Source organism: Lottia gigantea (assembly GCF_000327385.1).
Source record: "Lottia gigantea unplaced genomic scaffold LOTGIsca_13, whole genome shotgun sequence".
In the NCBI taxonomy this organism is placed as follows: Eukaryota; Metazoa; Mollusca; class Gastropoda; family Lottiidae; genus Lottia; species Lottia gigantea.
Window position 1 is genome coordinate 618,863 of NW_008707425.1, and position 13,094 is coordinate 631,956.

The 13,094-nt window shown below is 29.8% G+C and overlaps 1 protein-coding gene across 1 annotated transcript; it reads right to left on the reverse strand.

The window, feature by feature from the left end:
- Positions 1–1,054: 1,054 nt before the first annotated feature.
- On the reverse strand, positions 1,055–12,053 carry LOTGIDRAFT_157105 (hypothetical protein; the record flags this gene model as incomplete). The annotated part of the gene is made up of 5 exons (XM_009048881.1): positions 1,055–1,272; positions 3,314–3,460; positions 4,121–4,196; positions 11,501–11,628; positions 12,002–12,053. The coding sequence occupies 5 exons, from the start codon at positions 12,051–12,053 to the stop codon at positions 1,055–1,057; spliced, it is 621 nt and encodes a 206-aa protein (XP_009047129.1).
- Positions 12,054–13,094: the final 1,041 nt, after the last annotated feature.

Below are 13,094 nucleotides of genomic sequence, written 5' to 3' on the forward strand. Positions count from 1 at the left end.
CATATCTGAAGAGCTTATGTGCTTTATCTGGAAATCCAATAATTCTGTTTTAAATTGTGTTAAATACACACTGTATCAAAACAAATTTTCTCTTATTCCAAGATGTAGTTATCAAAATACAAATGACCACAGACAAATTTGACAAATCCGCAGTTCCACAAGTACAACATTTTTGATGATATGGGTAAAGAAATTTTGCTTGTGATTAAACTTTCCTTTAAAGCATGAAATAAATATTTCCAGGCGCAAAATCTAAACTAATTGTGAAGAAAGACAATATTAATATAAATTTTATATTATGCCATTATTATGAATTGAATATAATATTATGTTGAATTTATAATAATAATTAATAATGAAGACAATTATATTGGCCATAAACAATTGAGCGATCTCACAATAAACATCTAATCTTTTAGTAATAAAAAAACTGTGTTTAGTGTCATATATGCTTATTCGATCTCTCTACAGAGACTTAGCGCTGTTCCTGAAGAAAAAATCTAGAGAAAACCAGTCTGATCAAAAAGCAGATCAGGATTACTGTACTTTTTTCAGTGTTTTTTCATTTATCTAGTACCAGTTTCCTTTTGGTAAATTAAAACTTAAGTCTGCATCAACTGAACAGCCTACTGTTATCATCTGTATTTGACCATTTTGGTTCATGTGGAAAAGATTGTCTTCAAATTCATAGTCTGACAATATACACAATTTTATATATCTTATTTTTTAAATATTATCAAAAAATTCTAACACAGACATTAATCCAACATTTTTATAATTGTGCAGGTTTATAACTTATATGCAACCAACATTTAGTTAATAGGTGGCACATTAACAAAAGGCTCATAATGTCTAATAAGTCAAGAGATAGGGAAAAGCTTATTATTGGTTCTTGAGGACTTTAATATTTACTAATCACATTCACAGACTGGATAGTTACTGGAAAAACTTTCTGAACTTATAGACATGAACATCAGGGTATCAAGCTGAACACTTTGATGGAGAAGCTAAGACTATAAATAAAAAAGGAAGATAACTCTAATTACAGTTCCTCTCAAGACATTGATGATCTGTTTGTTGAACGGTTAAGTGAACTATCTCTTGACGGATTTTGTGACCCTGTGGTTTTAAAGGAGCTGTCTCTTGAATTGTCTCTTGATTTGGATCTTCGCCGACTTCTTCGGAATAACTTCTTTAAGCTTCCTCCCAAGGATCGTGATTTTTTAAGATTTGGTGAGGCATTTCCTTTGGCTCGGACTAATTCCAAATCATCTGAAACATATAGAAGATATAAATATATATACAGTATATCAATCTACATGTGTTGTTATGCAGATAGTTACTAAACTAGCCTATGCCTGTAGAAACACCTAATTATGCTTTAAAACAGACAAAAGCCAATATAATAAAATTTCATTCAATTTCTGATATTAAACCTACATATTTAAAAATAAAAAAATTTCAAAGGCATTAGGATAATGTTTCTCTTAATTCACTGTTCACTGCTACCCCATCCTTAGTATTTTGCAGTTCAAACAATTACATAAGCAGTAGCAACTTAACAAATATGACAAAAATAAAGTTTTTAAGCATGCACACTTTTGAAGTAAAAGGAATAAAAATTTTCTAAATTTAATTCATTTTAATAAAATAATAATTAAGACATGCAAGTATGATTAATTTCGTGCAATTTATATAATATATCTCATGATGCTATGTATTAAAACACAAGTGAAAAAAAAACTGAGGATGAAAATTAATTCTGTAACACTTTTTAACATTAGAATAATGTAGATGTTATATAGAATATTAACTAGAGTTTATCTAGAAATACTATCAGAATAGTAAGGAAATTACAAAATACCATGTGATTAACAACAATATACAAATTCATTAAGAGAAATTACAAAAAAGAATATCAAAAATTACCAACTCATTAAGAGAAAATTTAGAAATTTTCTAGAGTATATCAAGAAAATACTAAGAATATATCAAGAAAATACTAAGAGTATATCAAGAAAAATACTAAGAGTATATCAAGAAAATACTATGAGCATATCAAGAAAATACTAAGAGTATTCCAAAAAAAGTAGTAAGAGTATATAAAATAAATACTAAAAGTATATGAAGAAATTTATCCAAAAATACTAAGAGTATATCAATAAAACATAGCATATCAAGAAAATGCCCAGAGAATATGAAGTAAATAAAGGCTCACTCTTGTGAAGTGGGAAATTGGAATAATGTAGATAAAATAAGTATTTCTGATACACATACAAAGGCAATAACTCCTATAACATTACACAAATTATAGGTTCTTAGAACTGTACGCTGTATAGCAGCCTGATGTAATGAATGATATATTTACCAGAACAACATTACTAAATTACTAGACCTATGCTTAGTAGCATGGTTTTTGTCTCCAGAATGAGTCAGTAACAATAAGTAACTCACAACAAGACAAAACATGTTTAAACACTACCATATGAAAATGGGCAACTAAAATATGACCTGTTACTAATGGTACTGAGGAATAGCTTAGCAGTCAGTCAGGATAGATCTAGATAAATAATGGCAATGGCCCAGGTAAATTATTGAAGGAAAATGTCTAAACTTCTCAAGACATTACAGGATGAATCAGAGTATGATATGTGTTAAATCAATTGACAATCCCAGTTGAACAGTAGTAGCCAATGTAAATGTCTGGTAAATAATTATGTATGAATATTACTTAAAAATAACATTTGCGGCGGTGCAGAATTCAAATCTTGATCAAGCAACTAATCAAACATTAAAAATAGCGAAAGATTAAATTGAATTGTATGATACATTAGACCCATTTATAACATGATTAATTGAATGTTTGAATGTCAATGAGGTAGGATAAAGGGCAACTGATCATTACCTCTGAACTCTGTTTCAAGCTGTAATGTCTGTTGGTGAAAAAAGCAAAATAAACAACAACAAAAAAAGAAACTAAAGATATTTTATATACTCAGTCAACAATTTCTATATCTGAGGCATCAGAAGGGCACAAAATTTCTTATAGAAAGGGATCCAAATATACAAGTGTTTTGCTCAAAATTTTTCCAGCTGGTCATTCCTACAACAAATTAATTTGCACATTTTCAGCAGACAATTAGATTTCCCCTTTATTAGACATAAAACAAGTTCTTATATGCAAAGATGTCTCAGATGGATATAGATATTATTAACTGATTATAAGGCAAAGTAAGCCAGGCAAAAATCAAAACAAAACCAAAATAGTGCTACTAAATAAAACAACTGTATCTAAATTTGGAAACCAAAGAACCTTTTGATTGAGGGCCATATGCTTGCTCTGGAGGTTTCAGATAGCGCCCTTCTTTATAACTGGAGGTATCTCTATCAGCGCTATGTGCTCGTTTCTTACGACCAAATGCTTTCTTAAGGGCACTTCCAAATGAACTCTTCTTTTTCTCTGTTAGTGAGGAAGAAAAGAATAGTGAAAGATTGTCAAAACCTAGTTAGTCAGTTGAAGCTAAAAACCATAAGATAGTCTGATCACAATGGTATGGAATTGTCCAGCGGTCATGTTTTTCACTTGAAAATTTAACTTTGTAACTTAAAAATTAGACTTGCTTAACTGGGAAATATAAACCGGTAAATCCAAAATCTTGAAAATCAGTCTTGATTGTCCAAGATCTAATTTAGATTTGTTAGAGTCATTAAATCTAATTATCCAGTTACTAAATCAGATATTTGTAAAAAAAAAAAAATTACCCCAAGACTCTTCCATACATTGGCCTATGTATATAGATATATGATAAAGATAAAATCTAGCACTATAATTTTTAGACAAAAAAAAATTGTCCCTATAAGAGCAGGTTAAAGGAATCGTTTGTTGTAAGAATGTAATTTTACCAGTAAATCAAGCTTAAATTGTTGTTTCATGCACTTTTCTTCTTCCTTGAGTTAGATCAGAAAAAACATGGTGGAAATACAATAATACATGGAAGCGGGTCATAAAAGTGACAAAATATAAACGGAACATTGCTTGAAGACATTCATTAAATCTATGCAGAATAAATAAATTATAGGAACATTTTTGACGTAAGACTGGAAAATAAAGTCTACTAACCTTTATCAGGGGTACTTCGTTCTCGTTGTTGTGATGTGAAACCCCCAGATTCGTCAGTAGGAGTACTCTCTATTGTCTGAAAGTAAAAAAAATATATGACGTTAAGACCAATACTCATTATTCAAAATCTGAAATTCTGTGTCATTTGTTGAACATATTTTGAAAATTGTGATAAAAACAGATAAAGATTTAATATTTTTTTATATTTTTGTATGACACAGTTTGTATGATCCAGCCTAATGTGTAATAATCATCATCAGCATTTATCATCTTTGCAAATATAGAAATACACTTTTGATACACTATTGAAAATATTTGTCATTAATAATTTGCCAGTTATTTCACATTAAATAAAGTATAATAAGAGATAACAGGTGAAAAAATGAGAAATAATATATGAATAAATTAAAAAAAAAATCATGATAATAAAAAATTTGTTCTTAGAATGATCTTAAAAAAAAGGGTCTAAATTTCTAATCATGCAGTATATGATTTGAAAATTGATATATATATAGAGGTCATGTATAGAAAGGAAATAACAAGTAGAATGATACATATTCAATATCATCTGACACTGTATGATGCCAATGGGCTCAGTTCAATTAAATCCTGCAACTGATCAGATTGTCCAAAACGCTGCCAGTTACTAGCTGCTGTTGAAAAATGCCAGTGACAAAGTTGACCCAAGTCTCCCTTAGGAATATACTGAAGAGAACTCTGTTGCAAATATTATTTTGATTTAGCACATATATTTCGGTTTTGATGAAAATTCTGTAAACAAATTTGAACAAGCAAACAAAGAATACAAAATTACAAAAAAATTCTTGACATCAACAATAAATGAAAAAGCAACAGGAAAAACAAATCTAACCCAAAAAAAAAAGTTAAATGGGACTTAGTTACCAGATTTTTGAACATCTTAAAAGTATATTACCCTGTAATTATGAACCTAAAAAAAACATCATGTTGACATACTGTCATTAACCGTTAAAAATGTCTGGTTGCCAATAAAAATCAGCAGCCCTGGACCTGACTCAAGATTTGAAGAAATACTGGACAATTTAAAATTTATTTCGGTGGTTGGTCAATCAAACAAAACAACTAGCCGTTAAAGAGTTTAGATAATAGTTCACAAGTGATATGTGAATTGAAATGAAATAAAGTTTTATGAACTACCTTTTGATAGAAGAACCAATACAAATTTTTCTAAGCAATAGGCCTACAATTAACATAATCTTGAGTAAACAGACAGACTAGACTGACAGACCGTGATAACTATAAACTATTAAAATAAAACGTGAAAATCATTCTAAAGATGAATTCCCAATCACCTTTATCACAGGTATGCATGGTTCCTTTGTTAAGTTTATAAAAAAAAGAAAATATATTTGAGAGCTTTCATTGAAAAAATGAAATTTGCATAATAATCTCAAAATGTGTAATTCACAAAGCATATTTTGGAATATCTATAGAGTTACAGTAAGTAGTGTGCAAAATACAAAGATTTAAAAAGTGCACTTCTATCATACAGGTACATGTGCAGCTATTAGCCATAATTAAACGCCACACCAACATACTACCTTAACCATCTAAACATGCAAATTATAACAAAATCTAGAATAAAACCACCACCATCAATTAGATTGTACATGTCTAAGGGCAGTCATTTATACAATTGTTGGTTTTTGTAGTCCCTTTCAATCTCTATTCATGTCAAAAGTAGTTACAAAACAGGTGATCATGTAACTAACAATGACTAAACCATATTACTCAAAACGGAACAAATTTTCACAAAAAATAGTCCTTGTATCTACAGTTATTACACCTCATAATAAAATCAAAACTAGATGCAAAAAAAAAGATGAAAAGCAACTTTGAAGAAAAATCTAAAGTAGAAGCCTATATTGATTTTTAAAAGGTTAACACAGATTGAAAGGGACATCAAGGACCAACAAGTCTGTACGAGAGACAAATCTAAGGGATTCGAAATGATGTTTTCAGGCTCAGTAGGGGCATGAGGGGAAAGTTAATAGTTATGGATCATAATTCCATTATTCTGATTAAGCTATAACTATAGGTGTTTATAATACTTGTATGTACACAGCGAAAAACACATTTTTGAATCCCTTACATGAAAAACAAACAATTAAAAGTTTATATTCCACAATCCAGATTAAACAGAGACAATCATAATTATTTCATCAAATAAATTTTTTTAATCAAGTCATAAAAACGCTTTTAGGTAAATTTTGTGGGTGTTTAAACTTTTAATTGTTCTACCATCTGTTAGTTGTATCTGTATGTATCTAGAACAATAATCATTCAATAACCAAGATAAACCCATTGTCACCCAATTATATAAACTAGTTTCCATGTTAATATTGCTGTAAGGGAACATCTAATGAACTTGAATAAGTCATCTTTCTTCATTATTCCAGTCAACCCAGTTGAATACATACTATGTGTAATCTGGAAAGATCAATGCTAAGAGGTCTTGTCAAGGATCAGCTGGTAGACAGAATACTGTTTGAAGTACCAAACAATATCAATAGACCCTTTTTTTTAATCCATAATTTCAGGTTAATAATTCAAAACTAAGAATAATATATAGAAACTAGTTGTATAAATTTGAGTGACAGTTCATTATTCTCCAAAAAAAACATGCACATTCAAATAAAAAATGGATAAACATAAAATTACCTGGATTAGTAGAAGTCAGTAGAACACAACACAAACAAAAACAAAGTGTCAACAAATTATTCTGGTTATTACAATACATGCTGTAACAGTTTCACACTCAAAACCATAGTCATTAAATTGAAACAATATTTAATATTAAGGTCAAAATGACAATTTTACAGGATTTATCTTTAGATAACTATTGATATATCAGAAGAACGTTGATTCTTATATTTTCAGCTATTTCAGTTGAAGAAATGATACTACCACAGATAGTATAACAGAGACATCCTTAATTAACATATCTAATTATCTTAACTTTTAACTTGCACCTTGTTTTATCATAAATCTTTACTTTGTGACAAAGGCCAATGCTCTCATGTTATCATCATCTAACACAATCACAGAGTCGTGTCAGGTGTTACCCTGCCTCTCAAGCAACCACCAATACTCTTTTTTTCATAAAATCATTAGCATGTATTATTTGAAGGGAATGTAAAGATACAAAATTACAAAGTAACAATTACAAAGTAACCTACAAATGTTAGGTTTTGAGTGATTTATGAATCACATTGTTATTCATTTATTTGAGCACTAATTATTGAGAATTGATGTCTTCTTGTGACCTTGGCCAGTGCTTCTATAGCAGAGTATCTTTCATAACACCCAACACTAATTAATAGATACAGCTGCAGCAAGTTTATCATGAGATAAAACCTCTCTATTTTACTACTCAAAACAAATTTTCAAACTTTGAAAACAATATATTTCTTACAAAAGTATTTATTTTATCATTTCAAAATCCTGACAAAACTATCTTTTATATTTAAAAAAATAATAATTTTTCACAGCACAAATAAATTCTTTGTAGGGATATAATCTTTTAAATCTTTGTGTTTGATTTCAGAGCACAAAATTAAAAATCTGAATTGAATTTTGAAACCAAAAGGTCTAATCCATCCATCGGTAATGTAACATGGTCATGTGACATGCAATCATATGAACATAATACAATTTAATTCCACATCTGATTTTCAATCGTATAATGTATACCAAGGTTTCTCAAGTAAATTTGCTAAAGCGCCATTTTCAAATTTGGAATTGCCAAAGCCCCAAAAACATGGTTTCAAACATCAAGCATTTTTGGATCATGTGGGTGTGATTTTATATGTCAAATTTTCAATTTGATTATTTTTGTGTATATTTTGAATCTTTTACTTGTTGAATTTGAAAAAAATGTTGTCAGGACACCTACAACCCTACATGAACTCGAGATTCTTTATTGTATTTTCCACACAACAATATGAAAACAGAAGATTGCAGCTTTCATTTTACTTTTTTTTATATTCCAATATTTTACAGTGTTACAAATGGCAAGGCACTGCATGTTGAGAAACCCTGGTGTATACCATTAACTTAAAATATTGCATTACCAATCAGATCACTGTAGACCATCATACAAAAAATTACACATAGATAGGCTAAAGTACCTACTAAAAAAACAAAAGATGAAGTTAATTTCAGACTTTCAAAAAGTTGGATGGAGATGAAAAAAAAATTTCAAGAAATCAAGGCAACGATTTAGAAGATTATATCCTTTAAAGTAATGATATGTACACATAGAATGAAGTTCAAAAAAGGTTAAACAAAAAAAAAAGACTAAGTAAAGAGAAAAAAGTAAATTGAGGTAAGAGGTGTTAGAATAGAAAACCTAGTGCTTGTATATTAAAGATAGGTTTCCTTATTTTTAAGTTTCAAATTAAGCAAACTATTTGATTAATTGGTGTTTCTTATGAATTATCATGTATCATATCACTATGTTCTTATTGCATATATTTAAGAGTTTTAACCAATCGTAAAAGTCCATGTATGTACAGTCTGGATAAACCAAAAAATTTTTTTGACCTTAACTATTCACTCATTGGAATTCTGCTCGTTATTCTCTTCTAATTTAGCTAATTATGAATTTATTATGGACATGTGAGACAAACTCACTAGCATTATTGGCTTATAAACGCAGTTGACAAACTGAATAATTTTACTCAAATCCGTACAGTAGTTTTTTAACAGCTTCCAAAGAGCATAAACTTAAAAACCTTACGTAATGTTTTTAAAAATTAACGGCCTTTTTTTTTAGTTAAAACTTTCAGATACGTTAAAGGGCACATTTCTCTAGATTTTAGTGTATAGTTTTCATAAATTTTAGCACAAACTTTTCGACCTACAAAAAAGCGAAATGTCCCTTTAAGAGGGTAATTTAAAAAAAATATATAATAAATTGTTAAAGTCTCTATTGAAGATTTGTACTTATTGAACTTTGCTATGTTTACTATTAGCACTAATATGATATTACTGTTCAGAAAGATATAACTGATTAAATTAAAAGTAGAATAAATAAAAATCACAGCCTAAGAGAAAAAAATAAATAATATTATATTACAAATTAATTAAAGCCTTATATATAAATATATATGATGATTATTGATATATTCAGCATAAATTGCACAAATACGAAAAATAGTGAAGGATTGAAGACAGGTTCTCATTCGTTTAAATTAATATTTGGCCAGCAGCTGATATTTTTTCAGCAAAAATTCTCAGCCTTCCAAAATAATGCTTAGGATTCTACATCAAATATGATACAGAAACACCTATGAATGTATGTACATAACATTCAAAATATAGATATGTGTTCATATTGTACATTTGATCAGATGTACGTTATCATGATCCTCCAAGGCTGTACAAGTCAGTTGATATATAACCTTTGATACAGCAGCATGATATTCAAGTTTTGATTTGATTTTTGAGATCAAATGAGATTAACTGAAACCATATAGCACGTAATTTATAGCATTTTTTAGAGGTAGTCAATTTCATTGGCTATCCTATGCTGAGCCAGTATGCTCCATCTTTAACACAATAGTTAATCGGCTAACATAAATAAGCACTTAAGAGCATAGCACAGTAGAAACATATGTGACCCTACACATCGCATCAGGTATTACGTTGCACTGCCCAGTTATAATCTGGCAGTGAAGTATTAAAGGGGACTCAAATCTGGATATTAAATTGACTTTATCTTCAGAACAGAGAAAGCTATTGAGATGGAATTGGTATCAAAATGTAGCTGATGATGTCAGAAATCCAAATATATTAATAGCTCTACATACACCAAATGCTACTTAATACCTGGTTTGATGTGCGGGATCACATATAGCTTTAGTGGATCAAGAGGTACATGCACATAATTGTGTGCATTGTATATGAACTGTGGCTGTATCAACAAGTATAAATCTATTCAAATTACATGGAATTATAGCATAGCATTTTAAATAGCACAAATTCAATAAATCTATCATAGCAATATTGCACAAGCTATACCCTAACAGTCAAAAATAATATAAAAATAACATAAAGGGTGCTTTAAAATAACATAATTAAAAAATATGTGTATAAAGAAACGTAAATAAGTGCACAAATCAACAGTATTAAGTATAAATATATAACATAGGGTATAACAAGTATATATATGTTAATATATCTAGAGTTATATACTATTAATAATTGTTAAATTTTAAATAATCATTCAAATGTGATTGAGGATATTTCATTTACCACCAGTTCACATATTTCCCTGATTGCACACAGTATGGTGCAGTATTGCATCATTTGCCAAATAAGGACCAGAAGTTAAAAGTACAACATTTAATGTCATCTAGCCTTCTATGAAATCATATCTGTACGCACAAAAATTCATTGATTTGCCCTCATAGACATAAGTATATCTGAAATTTCTGTTGGTTTGCAATTTTCTGTATGAATTGGCCAAATGAATTAATTTGCTTTTTTGATTTATTTTTTATTAACATTCATAGCAGTTAAACAGTTTTTTGCTTTTGTTGAGAAATTCAGCTGTGATGAAAATGATGAATTCACAGAATGATCAGTGCGAAAAATTCGCATTGTACTTTTTATTAGTTTGAATGATTTCATGCATTATGTGAATGCTTAGTTTACTAAAAAGGAACAAGAAATTACAATGACATAACCCAATATTACAATCCAACACAATATTTCTTTAATCTTTTTCTTCAAACCTTTCCATGTGTTTATGATTGGCTCATGAAATATCCCCTTCTAACTTTTCTAAGGCCTTAAAACCTAGATATCTTTTTCAGCACAAAACATTTATGGCAAGCCATATCACATGCAAATATTGGGACTACAGATAAGGCATAATATGACTTCAATCTCAAACTATTAAAATTAATTATTTTAAGTAAAAAGCCAATCAAATAGTTCAGAACTTTTAAATCCAAGTTCTGCAATAAATTTCTCACTCTAGATCTTCAATTTTTTGTTCACATTTTGGCTTATATACAGAGCACCCTACAATTTTTCATCAAATTGACTTTTAGCACTAAAATGTTACACATCAGTTTCAAGCTTATCAAGTTCCTTTGTTGAAATAGAAACTTTTACTGCTTCAAGCGGGACTAAGCATTCGTGTGACAGATGACGTCGTAAGGTATTAGCTAGATATTCATCAGATAGGTCATTGGAAGCATTACCATTAACTTCGAAAAATGACCCTGAGAGGTCGTCAATGGAGGAAGTCAAGGATGCTGCAGACCGTGACCTTGACCTTGATCTTTGAGAGAGATTCAGTGAAAGTAAGGACTGGGACCGTTTTCTTACCCTTTTGACCCCTGTGATGACTAATGTGCTAGTTTTTGCTGGTGTTCGGGGTCTTTTGGAACGATCTGATAATTCTCGTATGGCCGCATCAGAAACAGACTCGCCTATTCCATTTACTACTATCATTTCTGTAAGCATATCAAAAATACCAACACATATTGTAAAATTCATTCTTAACACAACAGAGTTAGTATATTTGTGCTTCTTGGATTAGCTATCACTCAATGGAATTTTGTTTGATCAATTAACGAATTTTGGTAATGTTGTATTAAACCGCCACGATCTTAAATTTCAATTCAGAAAGTCCAAAGAAAAACCAAAGAATCAGCAGTGCAATCGGACAATTTTGTTTCCATTGACCAAAAGCTATTCTAATTAGCACTTCAGTAGGTTAGTTAACAGCAAATTCCACGATCAGCAACAGTTCATGCTGATTGGTTGAAAAACTTACAAGATTGTAACGTCCAGGTTCACGATCATACTGTAAGATCTGAGCATTACCTGAAACACAAGTCTTTATAATTAGCACATCAAATCTTCTTCCAGCACTCATATTCAGAAAATTTAAATGTTAGAAATGGATTGTTAAAGAAATCAAGAGTGTCTTACTGAACCTTTCTTTGATCTTTAATGTGTAAAAGCCCTTTCTTATCTTCATGTATATTTTTATTTATAGAACTGAAAAATGTAGGTGTCATATGAGAGTATTTTTTCGCCCGATCGTGTCAAATTTTAAATTGCTTGAAAATGTACTTGCGGCCTGCTCATGTCTACAGCAAAAATATAAAAGATTTTGGAAATAGTTTTTTTTTCATCTCTAAGGAGAGTATGTTTTTTCATCAGATTTCACGAACAACACTTTCCAATATAGGACTCAAAATTCCCAGCATAAGTGAGGTGGTTTCTAAGCGAATGCCAATACTGCTCCCTTAATAAGTAAAAGTTGGCCTGTTACATATATTTATAGTTAACAAGTGTAGTCCCTGTGTACTAATGTCAAGAAATGAACTCAAAATAAACCAAAGATCAGATAAATACTTCTGACTAATGTATCTCTTTTATCTTACATACCCCATCTATCTATCTATACCTGGTTGATATCACACACCTGTTATAGAGACCACCTATCATACCTATATTATTATAATAGACTGACCCTATCACCTGTAATCCTTCTTTAATTCTACCCTCAAGGTTTGCCTCATTAATATTAGTAGGTGTGCTAAGTATGGTTAAGTATTTCAACATATGTTAAAGAGAAATAGGATGTTTTCTCACCTAATATTTTGATACTTGTCATGACTTTGAACTTTGCCCATAAATAAATCATACTGTAATGATTTACATATTTTGGAAACACTGGCAGTAATGTAACAGATCTAGACTAAATATTGGCTACTAATGTTCTTTTTTCACTCCAATGTTTTGACTTGATGTATATATTATATAAATACAATTTTCTGAATTGAAACACTAGTATAAATGTTTTTAAATATTTTCTAATATTGGCTAATATTGAATCATTTGGACTAGCTGAAATTATTTAATCAATTCAAGTGTAGCTATGCTTTTCTATTTTGAAATAATTGTAACA